Source organism: Homarus americanus, unplaced genomic scaffold (assembly GCF_018991925.1).
Source record: "Homarus americanus isolate GMGI-L3 unplaced genomic scaffold, GMGI_Hamer_2.0 scaffold40248, whole genome shotgun sequence".
In the NCBI taxonomy this organism is placed as follows: domain Eukaryota; kingdom Metazoa; phylum Arthropoda; class Malacostraca; order Decapoda; family Nephropidae; genus Homarus; species Homarus americanus.
Window position 1 is genome coordinate 4,106,733 of NW_024712526.1, and position 17,358 is coordinate 4,124,090.

Genomic DNA, 17,358 nt, shown 5'->3' on the forward strand with positions numbered 1-17,358 from the left:
GTCAGTTTGATGTGGTGAAATGTTTTCTCTCATTTGGGTGTTGGGATTCCTTATGTAGGTTTCCTTGAAAGACTTGGATGGATCCCTTTCTGAATTATTTTTTTCCATAGAGGTAGATGTATGTGCTCTGTATTATTATACTGAAGTGGGTACCACAGGCCTGATGGCCAGGGGGAATACAGCACTGGGCCTATTTCTGGTACACAAGGAGGCACTGCTGTAAACTAATAACCCTTTAGACTTTTGACAGGCAGGCTCTGTGTACTTGGTTGCTGCACTTCTCAGCTTACAGTATATTTGTCTTATTGCAGGTACATGGTATGGCGGGAAACCATATCTTCTACAGCTACCCAAGGATTCAGAATAGAGGGCGTTAGAAGAGGTGATGGAACTTCCAGTAAAGATTTTAAGACAACACGAACAAGAGAACAAGTTCTTGCATCTCTCAATAGCTTCTTGCAAGGCTATTCTCATGTTGCCGTAAGTTACATTTTATTGTAAATACTGGGTACTAATTAATACTTTGGAATTACTGATCAACTTAAGACACATTCCATATTACTACAGTATCTGCAAAACTTCCTTCTTTCACTTTTATTTTAAGCAAGATATTGAGATTTCATTCATAAATATTAGCCTCAGAAATTCACTCATCTCTTTCTCTCCAAAAATAGACAATTTTTACCCCAGTGACAATGGTCAAAAAAGAATTGTCATGGTGTTTATTATCCACCTTGTTCACTTACACTGACAGATTATCAGTGAGATCAGTCTTCTTTGCCACTTTGTTGAGCTTGAAAAACTCCTGATCGAGTTCTTTCACTCCATTTTTCCATGTTTTTCTAGGTCTTCCCACTGGTTTCCACCTCACCTTGCCCACCCTTTCTAAGTATCTTCAATTGGTAGAGTTTAGTTTTTTCTTTGAACTTTTTTCGCTCATACTTTCATTTCAGATTTTGTAATTTTTTTGCAATATACATGTAGTTTTCTTTGCTTTCAGAGGCACATGTTGATCTCTAAACAGTGTATTTATTACACATGCATTCTTGGTATACAGTGGTCCCTCAGTTAATGAACGGTTCGATTAACAAAATTTTGGTTAACGAATTAGCTCCCAAAAGGATTTTCAGTTCAATTAACAAACAAAACTTTGATTAACGAAATTCTTACGACAAACACGTTTTGTTGTGCGCATCAGCTGATCGGCTAGTCCGCCAATACAGTAATCGGTTCTATGTTTACACTCGTTTCCCGTGGAGTAAATATCAAGAAATATTTTTGCATTTTTTATATTAAAATTATTAGTCATTTTAAAATTTAGTTAACATATTGATAATATATGCAGTACAGGGAACTAGTTTTTTGTGCGCCCATCAGCCGCTTGACTCAACCGCCAAAGCGTCTCTTTAACTTTGTTTACAGTGGAGGAAACATCGTGTTTGTTGGTCTCTTGAATACAGAGTATTTTTACGTTTTTACTTTAAAATTATTGGTCATTCTGAAATTTAGTTAACATATTGATAATATATATAGCGCAGTGCAGTACAGTATTGATTTAAATAAAATAATCTTTAATTACAGCTAGTGAACTTAAAATTTTATTGGTGAAATTACTGCATCAGGCATGGGTGAGAAAGATGATTCTCCTCAGTGTTCCTCTCCAAAAAGGAGAGAGGATTTTCATGTTAGAGAATCTGTCAGTCCAGAGGTTCCTGAAATTATTATGGAAGGTGACTTGCCTTCCAAGAAGCAGTAAAATGCTTCTCTTCTCCCTTCTCCTCCACCCCCACTTCCTTCTCTTCTCCTCCTCCACCCCCCACTTCTAATTCTCATCATCATCATCAACCAGGAACCTTCTACATACACACCTCAAAGTAAGTGTACTGTACAGTCAGTTCTGCTATAACGCGATAGTTGTGTTCTTGTAAAATATCGTGTTATAGAAATTCGCGTAATAGAAATAACAGGGCTTATGGAGAAAATAGGGTTAGGTGCAGATTACTACTCGAAATCGAAAAAAATTTAGTAGTTAGCCTAACACAAAGGATAGCACAGTCTAAATAAATGTTACATTCATATCTAATAATGAAATCATACAGTAAATGTAACACTTTACCTTGAAAAAATATGAAAATAACTTGATGGGGGAGAAGGGTGATTTTGAGGTTGATAACATCGAGCTTCTCTTCAAGGGTTATAGCCTTTCTTTTACGATCATCGCCGGGAATGCGATCACCAGAACGCTTCTTGGAGATATTCTTCTTTACCATATTCACAGTTAATACCACAAAATTGGAGAAATAGTAAGCAAAAATCACATTACAGCAAACAAGTGTTCTCGTTATACAAATATCGTTCCTCTATTAATAAATCGCGTTAGAGCCAATTCGCGTTGACAAAACACACGTTATAGCAGAACTCACTGTACTGCATTTTGTTTATACTTTGTATGTACTTTTCTGTGTGTTGAAATAATAGATTCGGTTAACGAACGATTCTGTGGAACAAATTGTTTGTTAACGGAGGGACCACTGTATTTGCTTATTTTATTTTATTTCAATTTTGATTTCACTCTTTTTACTTACAGTATTTTTTTTTTTACATTTTCAACTTGTGTTCCATCAATTTCAATATTCTGATTACCATCACTTCTAGGGATCCTCATTCCTATTTGTTTGAGGCAGGCATTCCATCGAAGTTGTGATTCTTCTAGATCTTCTCTACTGTCAGTCCAATGTCCTATGTATATCAGATGCATACATCATGATGTCATTATTTTCATGATTTCTATCTACTTTAAATTGTTTTTCTGTAAATACAATCATATAAGTAATGAATAAGTGTACTTCCTTATAACATTTCACTGTGGTGGTGATCTCAAGCAAGTTTTTATTTTTATACTCCATTTTAACAGTACAGTACATAAACAGATACACAGTAGTACTCCGATTTACGCAGTCAATTGAACCCACAGGGTACCGACCCCCAAACTCCACTTTTTCCGACACAATACCTATGTTGTAGTAAAAATAACATCTTAATTTTATGATGGTATGCACTCATTTAATGTTTAAGAGAAATACAGTCGCCAGGTTAATGTCCATTCAAATAATGGACTCAAATCCCCCCCCCCCCTTCTTCCCAGCTCACTAGCTCCTACCTCTCTGAGAAATGTTTGGGTGAAAACACTAGATTTTAACGTTTAGTAATAAATAATACCTCAGACTAAAGTTAGGATAATATAATTGACATTTCTGGATTCCTTGCAGGTCAGGGAATATTTTGAATGTAAACTTCATATATTTTGCACAAAAGATAAAATATTTGCTTTGTGTACCGTATATCACGGCCTATAAGGCGGCGGGGTGCATAAGACGCCCCCCCCAAATTTCCATTTAAAAAGTAGCTTTTGAGCTCTATTTGCTGTATAAGACCAGTACCCCAAATGTGACACTTAACCACGGACTCAGTAGTCCTTTACCAACCATCCTTGATTTTTTAAAATAAGGCCAATTCACTTCAAGTAATGTCATCAAATTATACCCGCTGGTGTAGTGTAAACACTAGTGACGTCACTGAAGCGTCTGCTATTTACCGATAACTGGAACTAATGTCGGTATCGAGTAAAATTTTTCCATTTACTTGAAATGGATTTACCGATTTATTTGTTTACTTATTTATTTATTTATAATATACTGTAACATATTAAACACACTGCAAGTATTTTCTTTCATTTATACGCTTGCTTCACACGAGACGATTGGTGGTGGGAGTGTTCCCTCGTCTCGGTGGTGTGGCTGTGTTCCGACTATTTATACAACATGTAGTTCAACAGCAACCACCGTATTCTAATTGTGGTGTTTCATTAGGATTTGAGTGAAAAAGGTTACCAGTATGTACTTACTACATACATTTATTACACAAATATATATATATATATATATATATATATATATATATATATATATATATATATATATATATATATATATATATATATATATATATATATATATATATATATATATATATATATATATATATATATATATATATATATATATATATATATATATATATATATACAAAAAATGATTGTTCAATGAATTATTTATGGTGCATTAGGGTACTGGTCACTTCAAATGGGCTATAAATAGCTTGTTATCTCCCCTCCATCTCACCCTGAGCCAGACGGAAGCGTCTTGGTAAATAACATGTTTGCTTATTTTCCATTTACTTTAAATAGATTTACCGAATTATTTGTTTTATTTATTTATTTATAATATACTGTAATATATTAAACACACTGTAATTATTTTCTTTAATTTATAAACTGTTTTGCGACAAAGGAATGTTCTCCAGTAGTGTTTCATTAGGATTTGAGTGAAAAAATATTACGTACTTACTACATACATTTATTACACAAACATATTTATATATACTGTATGTATACATACATACACATGCACACATTTAATTTACTAAGTCACAATATTTTAAAAGCAAATTACCGTCAAGTTAAAAATGTTATTAGCACATGATTATTACTGACGTCATCATGTATTAAAAACCTTCAAAATCCACATCATCAACATCTGACATCATAAGTTCTTCAAGTACATCCTGAGATACATTTATGGCTGCTTCATCATAAGGATCAAATTCCAAATCAGATGACGTGGCTTCGGCTTCTGTTTCATCCTCGTCCTCCCACAACATGTCATCCTCCATGCCATCCATTGAATTAGATATTCCGCACTTTTTAAAAGACTTGATAACTGTCTCCACATTAATATCATTCCATGCCTTGATAACAAAATCACATAGTACATCCAGTTCGGGAGCACGCATATTCCCACCTTTCGTGTAAGACTTTTTGCCGCTGTTCATCCATTTGTTCCATTGTTCACGAACGCGGTCCTTGAATGGTTTGTTTAGACAAACATCAAGTGGTTGTAAAACTGAAGTTAATCCACCAGGAATAACTGCAATGTCACTGTTGTTCCTCGCCATGTTGGTTTTTGTTCCCTCTGTTAAATGACTCGCGAACATATCCCATACTAACAGGCTACGCTGTTTTCGAAAGCCACCAGGTCGCCTACACCATATATGATCAATCCATAACTTTATTCCTTGTTCGTCCATCCACCCTTTCTCGTTGACGTGAACAAAAACTCCAGCCGGGAACTTGATTTTGGGCATTGTTTTCCTCTTGAGAATTAGCATTGGGTTCAACTTGGTTCCGTCTGCCATGCATGAAAGTACTACTGTAAACCGTGTCTTTTCGTGTCCTGTTGTTTTCACTAACACTGTTTTTGCACCCTTTGTATCGACAGTATGATTACCGACCATGTCGAAGTTCATAGGTGTTTCATCCATGTTTCCGATGTTGCTTAATGGATAACAATGTTTCTTACGTTGTTGTATTATGTAGCGATGGAAATTAACAATTTTACAGTTAAGATCTGCTGGTAATTTTTGTGCTATTTTTGTCTTCTGCCTCAGTACCAGATTGCTTCTTTCCATAAAACGGCTACACCATGAAGTCGTGGCTTTGAAGTCTTTGCTGTGCTCTTGATTTTGTTTAGCCCACTTAAGTGCCCACATACGTATCATGTTTCTTGATACAATATACCCATTTTGACGCTGCTCATGGACCATGTCTACTGCGTGCTTCTCTAGAATCGGCCAGTGTGCAGTGCCTCTTCTCATTGCACATTTATTCCTGGGCATACTTCGTAGTAAGTGTTCCTTTGATCTCCAATCCCGCACCATCTTCTCAGTTACACCGTATTCTCTTGAAGCAGCACAATTGTTGTGTGACTGGGCATATGCTATCACTTTCAGCTTAAAACAAGCTTCATATCTCCTGCGTTTAACAATTGGAGCCATGGTGAGGTTTTGTGGTAGCTGGATACAGTATTAATATACCGTAGTGTTCACACGGAGAGAGTGCTATTGCTTATGGAGTGATAACTCAACAACTGGACAAGGCAAATGAGAGAAGGGGTCACCTTACACATGACCTGACGTGGTCACCTTACACATATATGGTAATCATTAAGAATCAAACTCCGAATCAGATGACCTGCCTTCTTCTTCATCATTGTCATGCTAAATTTACCACTGTCGGTAGTTAAAAGAATTAAAAGTCATTTATTGAATATTCTATGTAAAAAAATAAATGTTAAATTAATTATTTATAGGAGAAACGTATTATGATCAATAAATATATGGTATTACTGGCCACTTCAGACACAAAGACGGGATAAAAATAGCCCATCTCCCCCTCTTACAGCTGCCAATGGGAAGCGTGTTGGTAATTAAATTTGATGTTTATTTTCAGTTTGTCTAATTTATCATGTATCAAATTAATATTACTAGAAATTGTGTAGGTAGTAGGCAGCTACCAAACAGGGAGGTACTACTGCCTGGGAAGATATTGGAAGCATAATGTGTTGTCTAATGGTAGACCCTGCTGCCATATGGCATCACGAAAATTGTGACCAAGTCCCAGGTTGCTGACCTGACTTTCTGCCTCATTTACACAATTGCTGGGTCTCAATTGTTTCTCTTACTTTGACAACACAACATACATAATGTATATTGTTTCTCAGTTTTGATCTTTTTTTTTAATTTTTGTAACTATAAAGTTAGTTACTTAAAATAAGGCCAATTCACTTCAAGTAATGGCATCAAATATTACCAGCTGGTGTAGTGTAAACACTAGTGACGTCACTTGAGCGTCTGTAATTAACCGTCGATAGTTTCAAGAATTAATGCACTCATTTACTGAATATTCTTTGTAAAAAAATAAAATTTAAATCAATTATTTATAGGAGATAAATATTATTATGAGTAAATATACCGATACCGGTATGCATTACTGACCACCTCCACGGCTAAAAATAGCCCAATCTCGGGTCACTTTCCCTTTCTTGTCTCCTCACTGGCAAATGGGGGGGGCGTGGGGAGGGGTGTGTGATGATAGCTGTGTTTATTACAGGGGTATAAATCTCTTTTACGGTATGTTAGACAGGTTTATAATACATTTTTATTATTTTAATATACCGGTAATCTTAATTTGAATCCAGCTTGCCAAACGTAAGTTTCAGTATAAAATAATTAGTGGTAAGACCTTGTGAGTGGCTTACGATGTTTTCATCACCACTCTTGACACACTAAACCACAATATTTAAGAGGTAAGAATTTTAAACTTGGTGGTTTAGACGACCCCCTAACTTTGGGCAGATTTTTTTAATGTTCAAATTTCGTCTTATAGGCCGTGATATACGGTAAACCAAATTATTACATTAGATCTAAAATTTGTATGTCTAATGCAAAATCCATGATGTTTATATTCAAAATGATTATCATATTGTAAGAATTCCAGCAATGTAAATTATATTGTGGCCGGGTAATTTTTATGAATTTTATGAGCTAAATAAAAAAATTATAGTACTATATGAGTAGATGCACCACGGAAAGTGAAAGTCCGGTTCTGGCAAGGTACCGCGTAAATGAGAAATCGCGGAAAGTGAAAGTGAAACCGTGTAAAGCGGGTAATACTGTATTGCTTAATGCCATAATTTTCTTCAAGAAAACTCCATAACAGTGGTCTTGCCACCAAGTCAAAACAAAAGCTTTTAAATGAGAAAGCTACCTGGAATATAAAAATATTCTGTTGACACACCCATCAGTTGGTCTTTTCATAATTCTTTAATAATTCTATTGGTATCAAAGGTAGTCTACTAGTTTTGTCAGGAATGTTTCCCTGGAAGCACTTCTGTGCCAACCCACCAGTAGTTTATCAAACATTCTCTCACCCTGATACTATCATTCAGAGTATGTTCTCCTTATTTCTTCTTTGGTGTTTCTCTTGGCTCTTAATGTTTCAGGTTATTACAAATTCTTATGTTTACTTTTCTATTCTGTGTACCCACTAAAGCGGGTTCTTAACTCGAGAGGCATTTCAATTTTCCAGGGGAGGGTCAAAGTGGTCACAAATACATGATTTTTGTTGTCTGTTTATTTGTCTAATCTAAAAAGGCATTAAAAGCAGTAAACTGGAACTGTTGAAAAAATTTGTTCTTGGGGATTAGAGGGTGTCATGAATTTAAGGTTGATCATAGGGGGTACATTTCAACAAAGGTTAAGAACCACCCTCTAAAGCAGTGGTTCTCAAACCATGGGTTGTGAACCAATTTTCTGTGGATTGCAGTGCCCCAACAAAGTTATGCTTTTGCCTGTTTTTTATTTAAACCCTGGGAGCAATTCAACCACTCTATTTTTTGCTAGTTGTACCTTGCTATTAAATTGCAACAATAAATTTAATTTGATAGTTTTTTATTATTATTATTTGAATCAATGGGTTGTGACGTTTCTGATATTCAAAATTGAATCGCACTCAAAAAGGTTTTGACAACCACTGCTCTAAAGCAATGCCCACTTTGAGTTCAGGTGTGTAAAGTGTAAAGATTTGATGTCTTTGGAGATAAGATAACAAGGTCATGCTGAAGTGGTAATGGCTCATAACCCAAGAATATTTAATGTTACAATTAAACATTTGAAATATCTAATGGGCTTAAACACCATTAAAAATATCTAATGGGCTTATAAACCATTAAAAGTATCTTAAGGGTTTATATGAAAGTTAACTTCATGTAAATGACATAATTTTACTTATGAACATCAAGATTGAAATAACAAACAATTTTATGAGTTCAGAAATTTGTCAGATAATTGATACTGGTTTTTTTAATTACACTTCTGATACATGCATAAAAGATTCAAGTAAATATCTTGTATAATTTTTTATTGGTAAATGTAAATGAATGTAGCCAATCTTTTCAGAGTCGCTATGTCCAGCAACTGAAATCTATTAAAGCTACACTGGAAATATCACCATTCTTTAAAACTCATGAGGTAAGCATTATAATTTGTTTATCAGAACTGTGTTAAAATTGTATGACCATTTATGTTATTAGTGTTTAAAATGTCTGAGGGTCATGAACAAAAATCTTGTAGTGCCATTAATCTATAAAAGAGAGAGAAAATGTTCATGGGTTTTGAGGTAAAGATAAAAATTCTCAGTTGCTTGAAGGCTACCAGTTATTTTACAAGAGAATATGACAATAAGAAAAGATAAGGTTCAGGTGGGTTACAAGTCCCCTTTTGTATGTCTGGGATGTGCTTCAGAGAAATTGAACTTACAGTAAAACGTTTTTTAATAATAAACTTATCCAAATAAGAAATAATGTAATTAGGGGTACTGTATATGCATTCCAACATGCACAGTAATACCCCTTGAAAGTGCAGGCTGTGTACATCGAGAGCGCTTTCAGCAAATCAGTATATACAGTACTGTACTCATAATTGTTTTTATTTTATAATTTATTTTCTTTATTTCTAAGCCACATTTGTGTATAGTATTGATATGATATTTCCATAACTTTATGGTTTCTTATGTTGTAATGGGTAATATGGCATGTGCATCGCCTTCTCATAGCTAACAAGTGTCAGTGTGTTAAAGTGATTTCTAGACTCGGTATTCTCTTACACACAATATATCCCCTCAACCTATTTTTTCCTTTATATATTTATATTACTGTACAGTATACCCTGTACAGTATTTTCTCTATTCATAAGGCAATGACGTATTTTTGCGTGGTAGGAGCTTATCACTTGTAGGTCACTCTTATTATGCTTATTTTTCCTTAATATTAGATGTTTTTAACACTTTATATGTCATATTTGGAAACAACATATAAACAGTGGATGATGCAGATGATATATATATATATATGTGTGTGAAACATTTGTTATGAAAATTTCTTTAAAAACAGAATTTGTCAGTAATGTATATTGGTACAACATATAGAGGATCCTTCCCTGTACATATTAATATCCTGCTTTTATTCATCTTTTAATATGTATTTAATCTGAAATCCAACTTAAAAATTTGTGAAATGTGCATTTGTTGTTACTAAAATTTCATTGTTTAACATGATTTTTGCATTAGCATATGATGTTGATTTATTTATAATGTATTTGAGGTTATTTTAAATTAATTACATCTGGTACTGGTATTAATTTGATGATTTTTTTTTGCAGCTAATAGGCAGCTCTCTGTTGTTTGTCCACAATGAAACTTCAGCTTTAGTTAGAATGATAGACTTTGCTAAGACCATTCCACTCCCAGAAAATGTGCATATAACCCACCGAAATCCTTGGTCAGAGGGAACACACGAAGATGGATACCTACTAGGTCTGGACAACCTAATTGATCTGTTTTCAATAAGTGAAAAGAACCTTGCTGCCAACGGTGAAATCTCTAAATCGGTAACATCATCGTCATCTGATAAGACAAACAACAGCAGTAGCAGCATTACATCTGCACCCTCTAGAAGCAACAACCTCAATGCACAGCCAATCACAACCAATCCGAGCTAAGGTCTACACTATAGTACAAGTAATGGAAAAGTAATGTACAAATCCTCAGCTTTGTGGTAAATTTATTTAAAAGAATTATGTGTTTGTGAAGTTGTCAGAGAAAGGTTGTTGTTATATGTTTTGCAGCTCTTTCAGTGAGATATAATTTAAAATGTGCCATTTATCAAGACAGTGACTTCTTACAATGGTTTTACTGTGATGCAAAGAATGGACAATATTAATACTGTGCAGCAGTTGTGGAACCTTTCCTGTGTAAGAAGTGTTTATCCCCTTTCAACCTCTTGGGACTAGTCATATTTCTTGCATATATTAGGAATAGTAGTCCCATTTCCAAAGTTAAGAACATTGTTTCTTTGTGCTTTGTGTATATATATATATATATTGTACATAACTTGATTACCTCGTATTATGTCTCAAGTCAAAAAGTAACTCGACAGTTTTATGAACTGTTGACTGAATACTAATACTTATCGTTACATGTGCTCCACAATTAGGATGCAAGCCAAAAGTCAGTATCAGTTTAGTCAGCCCCTATAATGTTTGGAAAAAATATCCATTGATATTTATTAAAAATGTGTTACATCATTAAACATTAATTTATTTGCATTTGTTTAATATCCTTTTCATCTCAAAATACAAAAAGTTTTTTGGTGGTAAAAATTCTTGAAATTTTGTGACAAAATAGGAAATACCTACTTTCCGGGAAAGTAGGTTATCTACTAAACATAGAAAACGGGAAATTTGTATCAGAGAAAATGGGAAATATCTACTTTCTGGGAAAGTTGGTTATCTACTTTCCGGGAAATTACATTATCAACTTTTCGGGGAAGTAGATTGTCGACCTTTTGGGAAAGATTACCTAATTTTCCGAAGTAGATTATCATAGAAAACGGGAAATTTGTATCACAGAAAATGAGAAATATCTACTTTCTGGGAAAGTTGGTTATCTACTTATCATAAAAAACGGGAAATTTATATCATAGAAAATGGGAAATATCTACTTTCTGGGAAAGTTGGTTATCTACTTTCCCGAAAAGTAGATTATCTACTTTCCAGAAAAGTAAAATATCGACTTTTTGGGGAAGTAGATTATCGAGTTTTGGGGAAATATTACCTAATTTTGCGTATTAGATTATCATAGAAAACGGGAAATTTATATCATAGAAAATGGGAAATATCTACTTTCCAGAAAAGTTGGTTATCTACTTTCCTGAAAAGTAGATTATCTACTTTTCGGGAAAGTAGATTATCGACTTTTTGGGGAAGTATATTACCGAGTTTTGGGGAAATATTACCTAATTTTGCATAGTAGATTATCATAGAAAACGGGAAATTTGTATCACAGAAAATGAGAAATATCTACTTTATGGGAAAGTTGGTTATCTACTTATCATAAAAAACGGGAAATTTATATCATAGAAAATGGGAAATATCTACTTTCCGGGAAAGTTGGTTATCTACTTTCCCGAAAAGTAGATTATCTACTTTCCAGAAAAGTAAAATACTGTATCGACTTTTTGGGGAAGTATATTACCGAGTTTTGGGGAAATATTACCTAATTTTGCATAGTAGATTATCATAGAAAACGGGAAATTTATATAATAGAAAATGGGAAATATCTACTTTCCAGGAAAGTTGGTTATCTACTTTCCCGAAAAGTAGATAATCTACTTTTTCGAGAAAGTAGATTATCGACTTTGCGGGGAAGTAGATTATCGAGTTTTGGGGAAATATCTAATTTTCTGAAGTAGATTATTATAGAAAACGGGAAATTTTGTATCACAGAAAATGGGAAATATCTACTTTCTGGGAAAGTTGGGTATCTACTTATCATAAAAAACGGGAAATTTATTTCATAGAAAATGGGAAATATCTACTTAACAGGAAAGTTGGTTATCTACTTTCCCGAAAAGTAGATTATCTACTTTTCGAGAAAGTAGATTATCGACTTTTTGGGGAAGTATATTACCGAGTTTTGGGGAAATATTACCTAATTTTGCGTAGTAGATTATCATAGAAAACGGGAAATTTATATCATAGAAAATGGGAAATATCTACTTTCCAGGAAAGTTGGTTATCTACTTTCCCGAAAAGTAGATTATCTACTTTTCGAGAAAGTAGATTATCGACTTTTTGGGGAAGTAGATTATCGACTTTTTGGGAAATATTACCTAATTTGGGGAAATAGATTATCATAGAAAACGGGAAACTTGTATCATAGAAAATGGGAAATATCTACTTTCCAGGAAAGTTGGTTATCTACTTTCCTGAAAAGTAGATTAGGCTATCTACTTTTCGGGAAATTAGATTATCGACTTTTCGGGGAAGTAGATTATCGAATTTTGGGGAAATATTACCTAATTTTCTGAAGTAGATTATTATAGAAAACGGGAAATTTGTATCACAGAAAATGAGAAATATCTACTTAATGGGAAGGTTGGTTATCTACTTATCATAGAAAACGGGAAACTTATATCATAGAAAATGGGAAATATCTACTTTCCGGGAAAGTTGGTTATCTACTTTCCCGAAAAGTAGATTATCTACTTTCCGGGAAAGTAGATTATCGACTTTTTGGGGAAGTAGATTATCGACTTTTTGAGAAATATTACCTAATTTTCCGAAGATTATCATAGAAAATGGGGAAATTTGTGTCACAGAAAATGGGAAATATCTACTTTCTGGGAAAGTAGGTTATCTACTTCCTGAAAAGTAGATTATCTACTTTTCGGGAAAGTAGATTATCGACTTTTTGGGGATGTATATTACCGAGTTTTGGGGAAATATTACCTAATTTTGGGAAGCAGGTTATCATAGAAAAAGGGAACTTTGTGTCATAGAAAATGGGAAATATCTACTTAACAGGAAAGTTGGTTATCTACTTTCCCGAAAAGTAGATTATCTACTTTTCGAGAAAGTAGATTATCGACTTTTTGGGGAAGTATATTACCGAGTTTTGGGGAAATATTACCTAATTTTGCGTAGTAGATTATCATAGAAAACGGGAAATTTATATCATAGAAAATGGGAAATATCTACTTTCCAGGAAAGTTGGTTATCTACTTTCCCGAAAAGTAGATTATCTACTTTTCGAGAAAGTAGATTATCGACTTTTTGGGGAAGTAGATTATCGACTTTTTGGGAAATATTACCTAATTTGGGGAAATAGATTATCATAGAAAACGGGAAACTTGTATCATAGAAAATGGGAAATATCTACTTTCCAGGAAAGTTGGTTATCTACTTTCCTGAAAAGTAGATTAGGCTATGTACTTTTCGGGAAATTAGATTATCGACTTTTCGGGGAAGTAGATTATCGAATTTTGGGGAAATATTACCTAATTTTCTGAAGTAGATTATTATAGAAAACGGGAAATTTTGTATCACAGAAAATGGGAAATATCTACTTTCTGGGAAAGTTGGTTATCTACTTTCCCAAAAAGTAGATTATATCTACTTTCCGGGAAATTAGATTATCAACTTTTCGGGGAAGTAGATTATCGACTTTTGGGGAAATATTACCTAATTTTCCGAAGTAGATTATCATAGAAAACGGGAAATTTGTATCACAGAAAATGAGAAATATCTACTTTCTGGGAAGGTTGGTTATCTACTTATCATAAAAAACGGGAAATTTATATCATAGAAAATGGGAAATATCTACTTTCCGGGAAAGTTGGTTATCTACTTTCCTGAAAAGTAGATTAGGCTATCTACTTTTCGGGAAATTAGATTATCGACTTTTCGGGGAAGTAGATTATCGAATTTTGGGGAAATATTACCTAATTTTCTGAAGTAGATTATTATAGAAAACGGGAAATTTGTATCACAGAAAATGAGAAATATCTACTTAATGGGAAGGTTGGTTATCTACTTATCATAGAAAACGGGAAATTTATATCATAGAAAATGGGAAATATCTACTTTCCGGGAAAGTTGGTTATCTACTTTCCCGAAAAGTAGATTATCTACTTTCCGGGAAAGTAGATTATCGACTTTTTGGGGAAGTAGATTATCGACTTTTTGAGAAATATTACCTAATTTTCCGAAGATTATCATAGAAAATGGGGAAATTTGTGTCACAGAAAATGGGAAATATCTACTTTCTGGGAAAGTAGGTTATCTACTTCCTGAAAAGTAGATTATCTACTTTTCGGGAAAGTAGATTATCGACTTTTTGGGGAAGTATATTACCGAGTTTTGGGGAAATATTACCTAATTTTGCGTAGTAGATTATCATAGAAAACGGGAAATTTATATCATAGAAAATGGGAAATATCTACTTTCCAGGAAAGTTGGTTATCTACTTTCCCGAAAAGTAGATTAGGCTATGTACTTTTCGGGAAATTAGATTATCGACTTTTCTGGGAAGTAGATTATCGAATTTTGGGGAAATATTACCTAATTTTCTGAAGTAGATTATTATAGAAAACGGGAAATTTTGTATCACAGAAAATGGGAAATATCTACTTTCTGGGAAAGTTGGTTATCTACTTTCCCAAAAAGTAGATTATATCTACTTTCCGGGAAATTAGATTATCAACTTTTCGGGGAAGTAGATTATCGACTTTTGGGGAAATATTACCTAATTTTCCGAAGTAGATTATCATAGAAAACGGGAAATTTGTATCACAGAAAATGAGAAATATCTACTTTCTGGGAAGGTTGGTTATCTACTTATCATAAAAAACGGGAAATTTATATCATAGAAAATGGGAAATATCTACTTTCCGGGAAAGTTGGTTATCTACTTTCCCGAAAAGTAGATTATCTACTTTCCGGGAAAGTAGATTATCGACTTTTTGGGGAAGTAGATTATCGACTTTTTGAGAAATATTACCTAATTTTCCGAAGATTATCATAGAAAATGGGGAAATTTGAGTCACAGAAAATGGGAAATATCTACTTTCTGGGAAAGTAGGTTATCTACTTCCTGAAAAGTAGATTATCTACTTTTCGGGAAAGTAGATTATCGACTTTTTGGGGATGTATATTACCGAGTTTTGGGGAAATATTACCTAATTTTGGGAAGCAGGTTATCATAGAAAAAGGGAAATTTGTATCATAGAAAATGGGAAATATCTACTTTCCGGGAAAGTTGGTTATCTACTTTCCTGAAAAGTAGATTATCTACTTCTCGGGAAAGTAGATTATCGACTTTTCGGGGAAGTAGTGTGGGGTTCAGGATATTTGGTTCACACTCAGGATGAGTTGGAGAAAGGAAACTCACAATGTGCTCTCTGTATACATGTTGTATTGGATGTACACTGCAGCTTGATGCTGGGAAGGCAGCATGGTTACAAGCGTGATGTAGAGAGAGCTGGTTGGTGAGGATGCTCAGGGAAGGACAGCTTGTGGGCCGCCATGCTCGCCGGCGGGAGCGAGGACCGCCAGGCAGGCGGAGGAGGAGGAGGAGGTGTTGCTGGCTGGTTGGTGGAGGTAGAAAGAGACAGGTCACCACGAGGTCAGGTCTTAAATAGCGGGGGGTAGGCGTGGCTTAGTAGTTGACCCCCGCTCCGTGATGTATGGCGGCGCTGGTTGACCTAGACCACGAGGCATACACTGGGGAATTGGTGGGGTCGGCTACTCAGCGACAAACAGCGTTTGTAGGGGAGAAATCCACTACAATACTCCCCCTTCCCTCCAGGCGGTGTAGGAGACTTGTTGTCTGCAGGGTTGCATAGCACATGTGAGGCAGAACGGGCGGTGCATGCCTCATGTGAGACAACGGCGATGGCGTGGATGAGCCGGTCGCTGGATACAACTGTCTATATACACACTATCTGTGGGAGAAGAGAGGGAGAAAAAGGGTGTGTGGAGGCGATGAATGTTGTGCTTCCCTCACGGCAGGTACAGAGTCGTCAGATGCGCCTGCTGGGGTGTGTGGGCCTGGGTCAGGAGCAGGGGCTGCGTCAGCAGAAGCGGATGAGGGCTCGTGACAGCAGCTGGGTCCACGACAGCAGCAGGGTGCAGGACATTAGCAGGGAGTACCTGAGGGAGAAAAGAGGGGTGTGTGGGTCCGCACTCAGGAACAGAGGCCGCATCAGGGGCGGCAGGGGTTACTGCTGGGCCGGGGTCGGCGTCTGAGGCAGGACGGGTGTGCTGGGGTCGGAAGAGGAGCGACTGTCTGCTTAGAGTAGCAGAGCTGCTCTAGGGTGTCTAACCTGCGGTGTAGAGACAGTAGCTGTAGAGCCGATGAGAGCTGCTTCTGGGTGGATAAGCCAGTCTTCCATGTTGCTTGAAGACTGGGAGCGTGATCAGTTTCTCCTCCATCCTGTGTGAGTGCGAATCTCCGGGAGTCACCATTTGTGGGGTTCAGGATATTTGGTTCACACTCAGGATGGGTTGGAGAAAGGAAACTCACAATGTGCTCTCTATATACATGTTGTATTGGATGTACAATGCAGCTTGGTGCTGGGAAGGCAGCATGGTTACAAGCGTGATGTAGAGAGAGCTGGTTGGTGAGGATGCTCAGAGGAGGACCAGCTTGTGGGTCGCCATGCTCGCCGGCGGGAGCGAGGACCGCCAGGCAGGCGGAGGAGGTGTTGCTGGCTGGTTGGTGTAGGTAGAAAGAGACAGGTCACCACGAGGTCAGGTCTTAAATAGCGGGGGTAGGCGTGGCTTAGTAGTTGACCCCCGCTCCGTGATGTATGGCGGCGCTGGTTGACCTAGACCACGAGGCATACACTGGGGAATTGGTGGGGTCGGCTACTCAGCGACAAACAGCGTTTGTAGGGGAGAAATCCACTACAGTAGATTATCGAATTTTGGGGAATATTACCTAATTTTCTGAAGTAGATTATTATAGAAAACGGAAAAATTTGTATCACAGAAAATGGGAAATATCTACTTTCTGGGAAAGTTGGGTATCTACATTCTATGATAATCTACTTCGGAAAATTAGGT

At 35.8% G+C, this 17,358-nt stretch overlaps 1 protein-coding gene across 9 annotated transcripts in view; it reads left to right on the forward strand.

Annotated features, from left to right (window-relative positions):
* The window catches only part of LOC121860990 (inositol-trisphosphate 3-kinase B-like), a 112,267-nt gene extending 101,213 nt beyond the window's left edge, over window positions 1-11,054 (forward strand). For all 9 annotated transcript variants that reach the window (XM_042358421.1, XM_042358457.1, XM_042358493.1 and 6 more), the window contains 3 exons: window positions 312-480; window positions 8,854-8,925; window positions 10,114-11,054. In XM_042358421.1, coding sequence (XP_042214355.1) covers window positions 312-480; window positions 8,854-8,925; window positions 10,114-10,452 — 580 coding nt within the window. In that variant the 3' untranslated portion in view covers window positions 10,453-11,054. The remainder of the gene's footprint in view (window positions 1-311; window positions 481-8,853; window positions 8,926-10,113) is intronic.
* The last annotated feature ends 6,304 nt before the right edge of the window (window positions 11,055-17,358 follow it).